Source organism: Sceloporus occidentalis, unplaced genomic scaffold (assembly GCF_023333645.1).
Source record: "Sceloporus occidentalis isolate IW3139 unplaced genomic scaffold, rSceOcc1.0.p SCAF_54, whole genome shotgun sequence".
Taxonomy (NCBI): Eukaryota; Metazoa; Chordata; class Lepidosauria; order Squamata; family Phrynosomatidae; genus Sceloporus; species Sceloporus occidentalis.
In genome coordinates this window covers 1,546,671-1,559,522 of record NW_028317034.1, presented here as the reverse complement: position 1 = coordinate 1,559,522, position 12,852 = coordinate 1,546,671, and the positions used below count along the sequence as shown (strand labels likewise).

The following is a 12,852-nucleotide window of genomic DNA, read 5'->3' as shown; positions in this document are numbered from 1 at the left end:
TCATGGCAACAAAACACAGTTCAGACCAAAAAAGCTGTAAAAAAGAGAATTGTTTCAGTACCAAAGCAGAGTCAAGGTGATAATGGGAGGGCTGCAGCTCGAAGTCGTCTCGCTACAATTAAAGCTGCCCTGAAAGACAAAGGAAAGCCAACAGAACCAGTAGCTGAAGTAGCCTCAGATCTCCCCAAGCAGCTTGATCTGGTAGTCTTTGACGCTGGGTTCTTTTGAATTGAGAGCCCTGCCAAACCAAAAAATTACTAAGATTGATTCTGATGGAATCCCTCTCTGAGGAAGCTGCTGTCCATCAAACATGGTAGAAAAATAATATTCTCTTCGTCTTCCTGCCACATACTTTTGCGGCCTATTTGCCCACATTGAATTTTAATATACACAATAAATAACATTTTTCTGTTTTCTTTGAAAAAAGAAAAAAAAAACATTCTGTGTGCATATGGCGTCTTAGTTTACTTCTCAAGATCTGCATGATTACTCATCCTCATGTCCTCTCTCATTTATTGTTGAAAGATAAGTTGCCGATTATTGACGAAGCACAGGTCTCACCTTCCGAAAAGCACAAACTATAGGTAGTTTTAATTGTCACATTTAATTATGCAAAAAGCATTCATGGTGACCTTTAAGTGTCGTATCTTGTCTGTTCTTTTTATAACCACATTCCTTAGAGTCCTTTCAAGTCATACCCTTTAATAGAACCAGCTTTTTTTGAAAACTAGCCCCAGGTCATCTACCCTAATATCTGGTTCTTCTAGTGTGACCAGTGTATAGTGAAAACCTGAATTGTTGTGTTTAGAAACCCTGCTGGGTTTACACAGTCACACCTGAAAAAGGAAAACCACATTTAACCTAGAACAGTTATCTTCTGATTCCAGTTTTTCCAGTGTGATTTACATGTGGTACATCCATGGTTTACTACAATTGCACATTACTATTTCTACCCATATCTCAGACACAAGGGGCGGCACTAACCCAGTTTGTGAAGCCTAAATATTGTCACCAATCTGCAGCATAGTTAAGCAAATATATTGTGCACTGCGTTTGTGGGCATATGTATGGTGCATAGTCAGTGTGTGTATATGTACGGGGCTGGAGTCAGTGTGTGTATATGTACGGGGCTGGAGTCAGTGTGTGTGTATGTACGGGGCTAGAGTCAGTGTGTGTATGTACGGGGCTGGAGTCAGTGTGTGTGTATGTACGGGGCTGGAGTCAGTGTGTGTGTATGTACGGGGCTGGAGTCAGTGTGTGTGTATGTACGGGGCTGGAGTCAGTGTGTGTGTATGTACGGGGCTGGAGTCAGTGTGTGTGTATGTACGGGGCTGGAGTCAGTGTGTGTGTATGTACGGGGCTGGAGTCAGTGTGTGTGTATGTACGGGGCTGGAGTCAGTGTGTGTGTATGTACGGGGCTGGAGTCAGTGTGTGTGTATGTACGGGGCTGGAGTCAGTGTGTGTGTATGTACGGGGCTGGAGTCAGTGTGTGTGTATGTACGGGGCTGGAGTCAGTGTGTGTGTATGTACGGGGCTGGAGTCAGTGTGTGTGTATGTACGGGGCTGGAGTCAGTGTGTGTGTATGTACGGGGCTGGAGTCAGTGTGTGTGTATGTACGGGGCTGGAGTCAGTGTGTGTGTGTATGTACGGGGCTGGAGTCAGTGTGTGTGTATGTACGGGGCTGGAGTCAGTGTGTGTGTATGTACGGGGCTGGAGTCAGTGTGTGTGTATGTACGGGGCTGGAGTCAGTGTGTGTGTCTGTGTATATATACTGTAGTATCAGTGTGTATGTGTGTATATGTATAGTGCTGGAGTCAGTGCGTGTGTAAATGTTTAGTGCCAGAGACAGCATGTCTACTGTATTGTAGTGCCAGATTCAGGTTGTATGTGCCCATAGTGTTAGAGTGTGTAATTTTATATATGTATAGTGTTAGTTTGTGTGGGTGTGTGGTGCTATATGATGTCGTTTTTGTTACAGTATGGCATTAGCATGAATGTGTATGCCAACATAGTGTTAGAGGGTGTCTATGGTGTTAGTGTGTGTGATTGGTGTAAGCATGTGTGTGCACGAGTGTAAGGTGTTAGTGTTTGTGAGAATAATATGTTAGCCTCTGTTACTCTATGGCAGGGGCGTCCAACATGCGGCCTGCGAGACCTCGAGGTGCGGCCCACGTAAGATCAGCAGCCAGGGCAACCGATCTTACCCGGGCCGCACCTCGAGCCCTGCTACTTACCTGTGGGAGGGTCTTCTGTACTGCATAGAGGAAACGGAACCTAGCAGAGTTCACGTGACATCACATGACTCTGCTCCAGTCCTGCTTCCTCTGTGCAGTAGCAGAGAACGCAGAGGGAGGCCACGCCCTCTGCTGAAGTCTGTGAGCGGCATCGAGGAGCTGCAGTGCAGGTAAGGGGGTGGGGAGGGTGTTTGAATGAGTATGCGTGATTGAGGGAATGAATCTGTGAATTAATGAGTATATGAATGAATGAGTGTGTGTGTGATAGCATGGATGTGTAAGTGCTGGAACCTAGGCATGATGGGATTGTGATTGCTGTTAGCAATCACACTCCTATCATGCCAAGTCAGCCAGTACATGCTGAAACCTAGCTAGCTGTCCCATTGTGTATTGATGCTGCCAGCAGTATGGGGTCTGCACATCACTTACACCCACCCTGTACCAGCATGTACTGGCTGACTTGGAATAATAGGAGTGTGATTGCTAACAGCAATCACAGTCCCATCATGCCTAGGTTCCAGCATTTACTGGTTGGATGTGTAAGTGCTGGAACCTAGGCATGATGGGACTTTGATTGCTGTTAGCAATCACACTCCTATCATGCCAAGTCAGCAAGTACATGCTGAAACCTAGCTAGCTGTCCCCCTTGTGTATTGATGCTGCCAGCAGTATGGGGTCTACACATCACTTACAGCCACCCTGTACCAGCATTTTCATTTTGGTGCATCTCTAGAATAAATAAAAGTATTTCATTTTTAATTATCCTGAATTTGCAGTCACAAACCTTTCTAGGCCCAGAAATCAGTGAGAGGAAAAGTAAAGGTTTTGTGCCATTTACTTTATTTTAATCTGCATATTTTATTAAAGGCCATATTTTCTCACAGTGAAAAATGAGTGCGGCCCTCGCACGTATACAATTCTGATGAAGTGGCCCACTGCAGAAAAAACTTGGACACCCCTGCTCTATGGTGTTAGAGTATGTAATTGTATGTTAGTGAATGTTAAGGCTCAACAAACCCTGGGCACTAGGGGGGAAAACGCTGACTCCTAGATCCAAACTAAATTTATCGAACCATGGACTAGTCATTCACAAGGATGAAAGTGCGTCAAACTTCTTTTGGACAGAGTTGCTTCCACCTGAATCAGTGATGCCCACTTTGCAGATACAATGCTTGGTACACAGAAGACGGCTCCAAGGACCACCACCAAGGAATGATTTTTAGATGACTATAAGGATGGAGATTCTTCACATCATTCTGGATTCCAACGAGCCTATAGAATTTGTGGAGAGCCTAGTTGTAAAGCAAGTTGAATATGCCAAAGATGATGGCTTGACAAAATGTGATGATATTTTAGGTACACTTCCTGCTTATGCGCTGTCAGTGCATGGGAGTAGTGCAGCCACTTGTTCTAACTAGATGCATGCAAATTGGCTGCCCTTATGCTTTTACTGGAGCTCCATTAAAGTAGACTTTGTAAGATTTTCTGATAGGACACTTCACGTCACCTTTTACATATTAAGCTTGCCGTTATCTCAGCTAATTATGCCATACCTATTCAATACATGTGGGAGAAAGCCTTAGTCTAGGCTTCAACCTCCAACATGCACACTGGATCACATGCCCTAAAGGGGTCATCTTTCTGTATGTACATACAGGGACAAATAGTGCATTGATCTTTCTACACATATTTTAGAAACATTACTTTACATTGCCACATAATCAATTTGCAGTTAAGTCATCATATGTTTTTAAAACTACAGAGCCTAGCTAAAAAGCACACATGGTCCAGGATATGGACCAAGAACACAATCTACAGGTCCATAACATAAACATAATAGAGCGGCGTGCATCAGAAAACTCTAGACACAGCCCTCTGTAACCTTAAAGTAAATGCTGTATTCAAATTCACCGTCCAAAGTCTGTTAATCAGCTTATAAGACAACTCAACACTGGCAGGCTTTTAAGAATGACACCAACGTGCATCCCTTCTTCTAACAGTTTTTAATATGGTCATTCATCCTTGTTGACCTTACCCGCTCAATACTATGTCTAGATAGTGTCCGAGTGCTGGAAAGAAACTATATAACAATACTTCGCAGAAGCATGTAGCACACCTCGCCAAGCACAAACCACCATGTCAGTAACGATTAACACAATGATTTTCAAAAATATATCACTATTCTAGATGATGCAGAAAACCGGTAGGTAAAAATCACTCACATCAATATTCTAGCACAGAACAAGTTTGCATTTTACATGTTTTACGTCAATTTATGAAAACACGGCACTAAAGTACTATGTGTCTTTGGCTCAGAAAACAGAAGACGTGTATATGGATACATTTTTGGTTCACCATAGAAATCAAGGGTAATAATGAAATGTATACAATATGTACTAATAAATTAGGATATTTACACTAAAATATTTTAAAACAAACCTTAACAACCAGACATTCAAGCCAAAAACATTTAATGATTATATAATATTTAATATCCCTTTATTCTTAAATATTATATATGTATTAACCCTTTAAAAGAAATACGAGTGAAACAGGCCCAAGGGCACTAATGGTGCCTGTTCTTTTACTTGGCCAGAATTAGTTATCTCCTATCTGATCACTCTTTTTTTTCTTGCGGTGGTCACGTCAGTCTTCTGTATGTCAGCCTGGATCAAATTCTCTTTTCTTTCACTCTGTCAATCCCCTGGTATACCTGCTGGGCAGGCCAGGAACACCTAATGGAATCACAAAAGCTACACCTAACAATTTAAGGGCCAAGTTTATAGCAAGACACCCAAGAGATCTGGGCCAATTAACCGTAGCTCTAGGACACCAGTCATGTCAAAGTACTGGTAAAAAAAAAAAATCATTTCTCCAAACAATTGAACACTCAAGCTCCTTAAACAAGGGGAATGTATATGTCCCTTAAACTGGGATGCAACTGTATTGTGGTGAGTGGTGCATTAACCGGGCCGTGTCATCGTGGATAGGGCATGATGGGTGAACCTTCTGCATCTATGCCTAAAGCACATCATATAAAAACATGCAGCATTCAGACCAGGTATTTTTTTTTTATGCAGCCAGACAGTATTTCTTCTCCTTCTGCTTCCATCGTCACATACCTCGGGGATGCTTCAAATACAAACACAACCTGGGACTGACTTCTTCAAACCCATATTGCCGTCTCAAGGCACCAAAGGGAATCAATAATATGGCGAGGGATCACGCGCTAAATGATGTGATATTTCATTCCAGAAAACTCCTGGCAATTATAGTAATTGTTTCTTTATATACTTCAGACTAAGTTGTAGACATATGCCAAGAGTCTAAAATCTAAAACAGCGTTACTTTTGTTGGCATTTGGCAATAAAGAGGTTAAATCCTGCCACGCAATACTTTACCCAGGTACAATTCTAGAAAGTTGTGTTTTTTTTTATCAGGCAAAATGATTGCATCACGTGACAATGTATTAATAAGCTCCGTGCTTTTCTTAAACCTTCCTCACCAAGAAGTGCACTTATTTAGCTAACTGGATATCCGGAAGACAAAAGTGAAAATGCTTTAAATGGCCAAACCCATTACACGAAACATACATTGGACATCTTTTACCTAGAGCATACGGGAGATTATTCCCCTTATGCATGAATGGGACTTCACATCCTCTGTCTAACAACACAGTAATAACTATAGAATAATTATGTCATTATTACGGACGTCTCCGCACACCCCTAAACTTACGGCTCCATTGCGCGCACCCGACGTATTCGTGTCCCCTAAAAACGAGTTGATTTTGGACCTGCCACCTCACTGGGGCTGGTACAGCCACTACTCAATGGATCCACCCACTTCCGCATATGTCATGGACACGCCCTCTCACCGCAAACTTCCAGTACCAATATACGAAGCGATTCTCTCCCGTGTAATGCCCGAGCGAGGAATAGAGATATCGTCACGTGACAATGCCGGCAAATTGCCGCCATCTTTGATTCTGGAAGAGAAAGAACTTATTTATTTCTGAGATGGATCGTTATTGTATTTTCCCGAGGATAAATATTGCATCAATTATTATTTCAGGTTCTTATTTGCAAAGTTCTTCTAATCGTTCAAAATTAATTTTACGCCAGCCGTTAATGCAAACACGAGACAAGGGTTCCTGTCATATAAGAGTAGATGAACGCGGACGGACCGCCATACAGGAGATGGGCAGCAGTGCAGAGAAAGCTGATGGGATTTTAGTTTTGTATTTGCAGCGGAGATGATATTAACGTATCTACATATTATTTATATATATATATATATATATATATATATATATATATATATATATATATATGTATACACACACACACACAGTATATTTAATATGTAGCTATTACTGATGCCCACCACCATTCCTAAGCCTAGATCTGTATAGACTGAATTGGTTTAAATGTGGGGGTGGGGGGTGTCCTGTGACATCAGCGGGTAGTCTTGGTCGCGTTCCACAAGTGTAGGCTCCTAGTATGCTTATTAATGCAGTTATAAGACATTTGTGCTATAGTTCCGTGAGGTGGAGTATCCAGAGACCAGGGTGGGCCATACCAATATTGGTTAAAGCTACTTTTTAAAGACCAGGCCAAGATTTTAAAGAGGCCAAGCTTCTGGAATCAAGGCCAGTCTGGTCAAGTTCATTCCTATAATGCTGTTTTGCTTTACTTTGCAATAATACATGGGTTTTATGTGTAAGTGCTTACAAAAAGTGGGTTCTTGCTTGGGTCTCTGACCAATCAGCAGCACTCATTCCCAGGGAATAGAGCCTTGCGTTGGGAGGGTGACTGATGGACTGAGCTACCGTATTTGCTCGATTATAAGACAAGTTTTTATTCAGATGCAAATGCACTGAAAAATACCCCCTCGTCTTATAATTGGGGTCGTCTTGTAATCAGACCTCAAATAGGTCTGACTATGAGACTAAGATCCAGATCCCCAGCAGCGCTCACCGGGGAATTGTCTCTTGACAGCCGGGGAAGGTCTACGCGATGGACGCAGACAACCCCCGCTGCTAACCGCACCTCCTTTCGGCTGCAGCGGACGTTGCCTACGAGAATCGCATAGACGTCTACACGCTGCCCAGACAACACACCGGGAGTCCGAAGCACCGGTAAGATTTTGTTTGGGGGGGGGGTTAAATAGGGGCCATGAGGCATTTCTGTAGGCAGTGTCCCATAATATGCCTTTTAACCCCCTTAATGCCAGAGTGGCATATAGGGGTATAAGGCATTTCTGGAAGCAGAGTGGCACATAGGGGCCAAAAGGCATATCATGGGGCACAGTGGCATTTAGAGGGTTAAAAGGCATATCATGGGGCACAGTGGCATATAGGGGGTTTAAGGCATTTATGGGGCAGAGTGACAAGCCTGGGGGCAGATGTGCATAACTGGAAGATAAAAAGGAATTAAAAACAAAATATTTTTCTCAATCATAGCTTTTATTAACAAAAAAATGTTCACATAGTTTACATGAATTAACATTTACTGGTAAAACTTTTTTCCTATAGGGTCGTCTTATATTCAGGCTTTTTCTTTTTTCCTAAATTAATATTCATATTTTGGGAGGGTCGTCTTATAATTGAGCAAATACGGTACTTTAGTCATGACGTTCCAGGCCATCATGAAAGCTTTTCTGGTATGTTTTTATCACAACCTGGAATTTCATGGCGGTTTTAAAGAGTTAAAGTTCCTGATCAACCCTTTAAACAGCATCTGTGTAACTAGTAAGTTTATTGTAAGCAGAATATTTTACAAACAAATGTTTCAAGTTCCAATATAATATTGTTCTACATGCATTAAGGGAGAGCAATCCAATGAGTTTTTTCCAAGTTGGAGAGACCTCAGTGCATAGAGTCCCTCATCTCATCCTCTAGACTGTAAGCTCGTTTGACCAGAGCCCTCCTCACCTGTTGTCTCTGTTAGTCAATTTGTTATGTTACATACTACTAGTTATGTCCTCTCTACCCATTGTACAGCGCTACGGAATTTGATGGCGCTATATAAAACAATAAATAATCATCTTTCCTTGGTGCAGCTAAACCCCAAGCTTGACTTAAATAATCACTTGTTACTCCTGAGGTTACTACGCATAACATTTCCAAGATTTCTGGTTGTGGTATTGCTTTCATATAAATATTTGTCCATAAATTAATTTTTCTGGCCTGCTCACAAAACTAGTTATGTATGGTATATCATTTGTCATTGATTCTAGCTTTAAGCCTAGACATCTACTAGACAAATACCATGACTCTTTATAATGTGGCCTTATGGTCTTAATCACTAGACCCTGACGTTCTGCCTAAAAAGAGTCTATGACCGAAGAATTTAATTGGACAAGCAGGACTTTTACAACATTGTCATAAAGAATCTGCTCAGTGTGGTGTTAAAGCAGGCAGTTGCCCAAAATGCAACCTCTAGATTTTGCTTATAAAAAGACATTTATTGGATGAAAAAGAAAGAAAACCTTCTCCAGTCCTAAACTACATTACAGCACTGTATTTAATGTAAAGAAAATTGTTTTCCCCTTTAACGGTCCATAAAAATTCTGTAGTCACTGTTGGCAACGATACATTACCATTATTTGCCATTACATAAGAATACAATATACAACTACCAACCTGGCTCCAGAGATTGGAGCAGAAGCAGAACACGCTGCGTAACTCTCTTTGTCGATTTGCCCTGGTTTAACAGCTACAGAAATTCTCCAGAATGCAGATATTTTTTATTTAAAACTGAGCACCTCATTTTTTCTTCCTTAAAGGCTTGGGAATATCTAAACCTCACTTTCCAAATGTGTCCCCTTCTTTATGAATACCTTCTCTTGAACAAACAGGGAACGTGTAATAGAAGGCAAGCATAAAATTACATTGAATCTTTATTCTAGCCAGTGAGTATATGGGTACATGTGATTAACTTGCCATGTTTTCATTCATTGCTACCATATTGATCTCCATTTTTATATACACAAGCTGTTTACACTGAGAATACAAAGGCATATTCATTTCATTTTGCTAGCAAACAAATATGACGGTCCTTTTTACAATCTGATGGTGCAAACCATAAAATGTGTAATATTACCTGTAAAATCGATCATCCTTGTAGGGCGTCAGATCCTCCTTCAATTCTCTGTAAGCATCGCTGAGCTTTTTGCAGAAGTCCTTAAAATCATTACACAGGGAGCTTTCAAATGCGGCATAATCAGGATCCATTGTATTGAGTTTCACCTCCCATGTATCATCTTACAAGAACAGTGAAAGGCAAATGTGAGCTCTGCTACCTGTGTCATCCATTCATTTACTATCATTCCATCATTTCCTAGCTGCTCGTTGTTCCTTATTTTGCCAGTCCCACTGCTTGATGTAATTAGGTCTAGCCAGCTGCTTCCTCTCTGTGCGGGGAGGAGCAGACCACCCACACATCAGTGCTGCCATCTATCTATTGTTGGTTAAGGCACTCTACTATAGCAAAGCAGCAATGTCTTCTCGTACTTAGGTGTTAATGATAACAGAGAAGCCGTGCTCAGGTAGAGGACACAATAGGATAGTCGCAATTCAATAATAATAATGGACACATAATAATAATAGATTCAATAGACAATTGTCCTGCAGCAGAAGTAAAAACAAAGCTAATCGCTAATAAATGTAGCTGTTCTGAGAACGTACAAGAAATAATTGTCTTTGGCACTCAAAGTAGATTGCAGCCAGTCCAAGTTAAAAAAAAAAAAAAAAAAAACTGTCCACAGTTTTAGATAATTTTCCAGCCACATTATTTGTGCACATTTCGGTGCAAAAAGGATAACTTAAAATGACACTACAGCCAACAAATGTACTTTAATGCATATGATAGCTGAGAGGAATCCTCCTATATGCATTTGCCCCCTTGCCTGCCTCACATCTCCTTGCATGTGATATACTTACAGCCACAGACCACTGTACGCAGTTAAAAGTGCACCCATTTACTTCAAGCGCCCGGTCAGTGGCAACAGGCCCGGACTGGGTATCTAGCACACCAGACAAATGCCTCGTGTGCTGCTGGTTGTGCGCATTCCATGCTCCTCCAATTTACCACTTCAGAGTGCAGCCACTGGTTGGATATGCCAGACCACACGTTATGTGAGCATGAGAGGTTCTATAGCCAAGTTGCAACTAGCTAACAACATTCTAGCCACCATTTGTAGGTTCAAGGTGAAAACAAGTGTTTTAGCCAATAGAAGCCAGCCGCATGGAAAACCTGTAGTAAAAAAGCCAAGCCAAACTATAAGCTGCATGAAACTGGGAAAGAGAAGGAAGCATAACTGTAAACTGTAGCCAAGTTCAAATGTAATAACTGCCATGAACTAGTGCACCGAATAACTCAGAAATACCACTTGCTTAAATGAGCACCGATTAATTACCTTTTGTGGCTACTTGGTGTCAGCTAATAACCGAAAGACCCAGGAGAGTTGCATTATGCCACTGCCACTTATGTCGCTTATGCAAGCAGGAACGGAACCCCTATAGAACAGAGCCCCTTGGCTGGCAACAGGACAAGGCATACAAAGAGAGCATCAAAGTCAGGACAAGTCAGGTCAGGGTACTAGAGTGCAGCAAGGTCAGCACAAGCCAGGTGAGGATACCAGGAAGCAGTGACGAGTCAGGATACTGGAGAGCAGTGAGATCAAGGAAAGTCAGGGTCAGTGTTCCCTCTAAGCTGTGCGCTTGTGCGCACACGTCCAAAACTAATTTTTTTGAAACTTTATGCGGTGCAGATATTGTGCGCACAAAATTTTTGCTCTCTGAAAATTTTTGCACAAGAGAAAATTTCTGCGCACGCCAACTAAGAAAAATTAGATGGAACATTGATCAGGGTCACTGAGTGTAAACAATGTAAAAAAGCAGAAAATATACAAAACACTACTGAAGAAAATAACCACAAAAATGTATCATCCAAGGGCTGCAGGGTATAGACTGATGCTGTCATCACCGTTTTTTAGTGGAGAAAGGGACAGGGGCTTCTTCTCTAGAAGCCAGAAAGGGAGCTGGGAGGATGCAGACATCGGTTTCAGGATCTCAGGCAAGTTCTGACTGGTTGTGGTTTAAATTCTCTCACCAAGATATTCATTATGAAGAGCTAAACTGGTAAGTTCTTCCAACAAGAAGAGCTGATCTGGCCCTGCATAATGCATGATTCAGTGGGTGAGCAAAGTTGAGAGAAATCTCACTGATGCAACTACCGTATTTTCCGGCGTATAAGACGACCCCCAACTTTTCCAGTTAAAATATAGAGTTTGGGCTATACTCGCCGTATAAGACTACCCCTATACCCAGTATACAACAACCAGCCAATCACTGGTAAGGTACATCGCTTGCTGTGATTGGCTGGTTGTTGTATATATAGCCTGCTTGGATTGGGTGGGTCAGCTCTCCCTAACATATGCCTGTCCACACACACATGTATAGACATACACTGCCCTCACACACATATACACGTACAGACCAGCTTACAAACACACATATACACATACACTGCCCATACACAGACATATACATACATACATACACTGCCCTTACACACACACACACATATATATATATATATATCTCTACACATACTAACATACGCCTGTCCATACATACACATTTATACACTGCCCTCACCACACACCCCTGCCTTTACACACACGCACACTTTTCAGACCTCTGCTTTACTGCTCCCTCATCACTACGCGCCGGCAATTGATGCCGAGCGCCGGGACATGACATCATCCCCACGCTCGTCATCAATTGCTTGCGCGTACTGATTAGGGAGCACGGAAGCCGAGGTCTGAAGTGCCAGACCTCGAGCTCCCTAATGTTGGGCTAGTTAGAGGGAGATCGTGATCTCCCCAACCAGCCCTGCTCATCAGGCACCCGCTGATCAGGGCTAGTTGGGGAGATCGCGATTTTGCACCTACCTCGGCGCGGCCCAGAGGACCGGCCCAAGGGAGGCGGCTTCTCCGTTTGCCCCTCCCCTAGAGATTCGTGATTCTCCAGTCCGGCTCGGTAAGTTTCAGTACCCGGCGTATAAGACTGGGGTACTTTTGATTCGACTTTTGATTCGATTTTTGATTCGATTTTCATGGGTTAAAAAGTCGTCTTACACGCTGGAAAATATGGTATTTATTATAGAAGGTCATTAAGGGGGAAATGGGTGGAAAGTGGGGCATGTCAGGACCCCGCTTCCACGACCCAGAGGATTCGGGTGTCGACTGATGTCGGAGTCTCCAGGCGAAACCCGACAAGAGAGACAGTGAATGACTGCCAGCAAAACAAAGTTCATAAACTTGAATTTGTCCTCAAGAATTACTCTATGTTCTATATATCTATATTCTTACCAAGTTCATCCAATGCCAATTTCTGTGATATTGAAAGATTGTGGTTCCAGTTTAAATCTTTAGCTGTAATTTTCTCAAGATCATCAGTCACTAATTTAATGAATATGTCAATACCAGAAACATCTGAAAAAAAGGGGTGTAAATTGGTTTTTTGCCTTTTGTCAATGGATCATCATCTGATATTTGGTCATCCAACAAAGACATAAGGTTATGTAGACATGTAGGATCCCTAGTTGCA

General features: G+C 42.1%; 1 protein-coding gene across 2 annotated transcripts in view; it reads right to left on the bottom strand.

Annotated features, from left to right (window-relative positions):
- Nucleotides 1–9,471, bottom strand: part of LOC149288018 (transmembrane protein 181-like) — a 31,815-nt gene extending 22,344 nt beyond the window's left edge. For both annotated transcript variants that reach the window (XM_089492197.1, XM_089492196.1), the window contains exon 1: nt 9,341–9,471. In XM_089492197.1, the coding sequence (XP_089348323.1) occupies nt 9,341–9,471 (131 nt within the window). The remainder of the gene's footprint in view (nt 1–9,340) is intronic.
- Nucleotides 9,472–12,852: the final 3,381 nt, after the last annotated feature.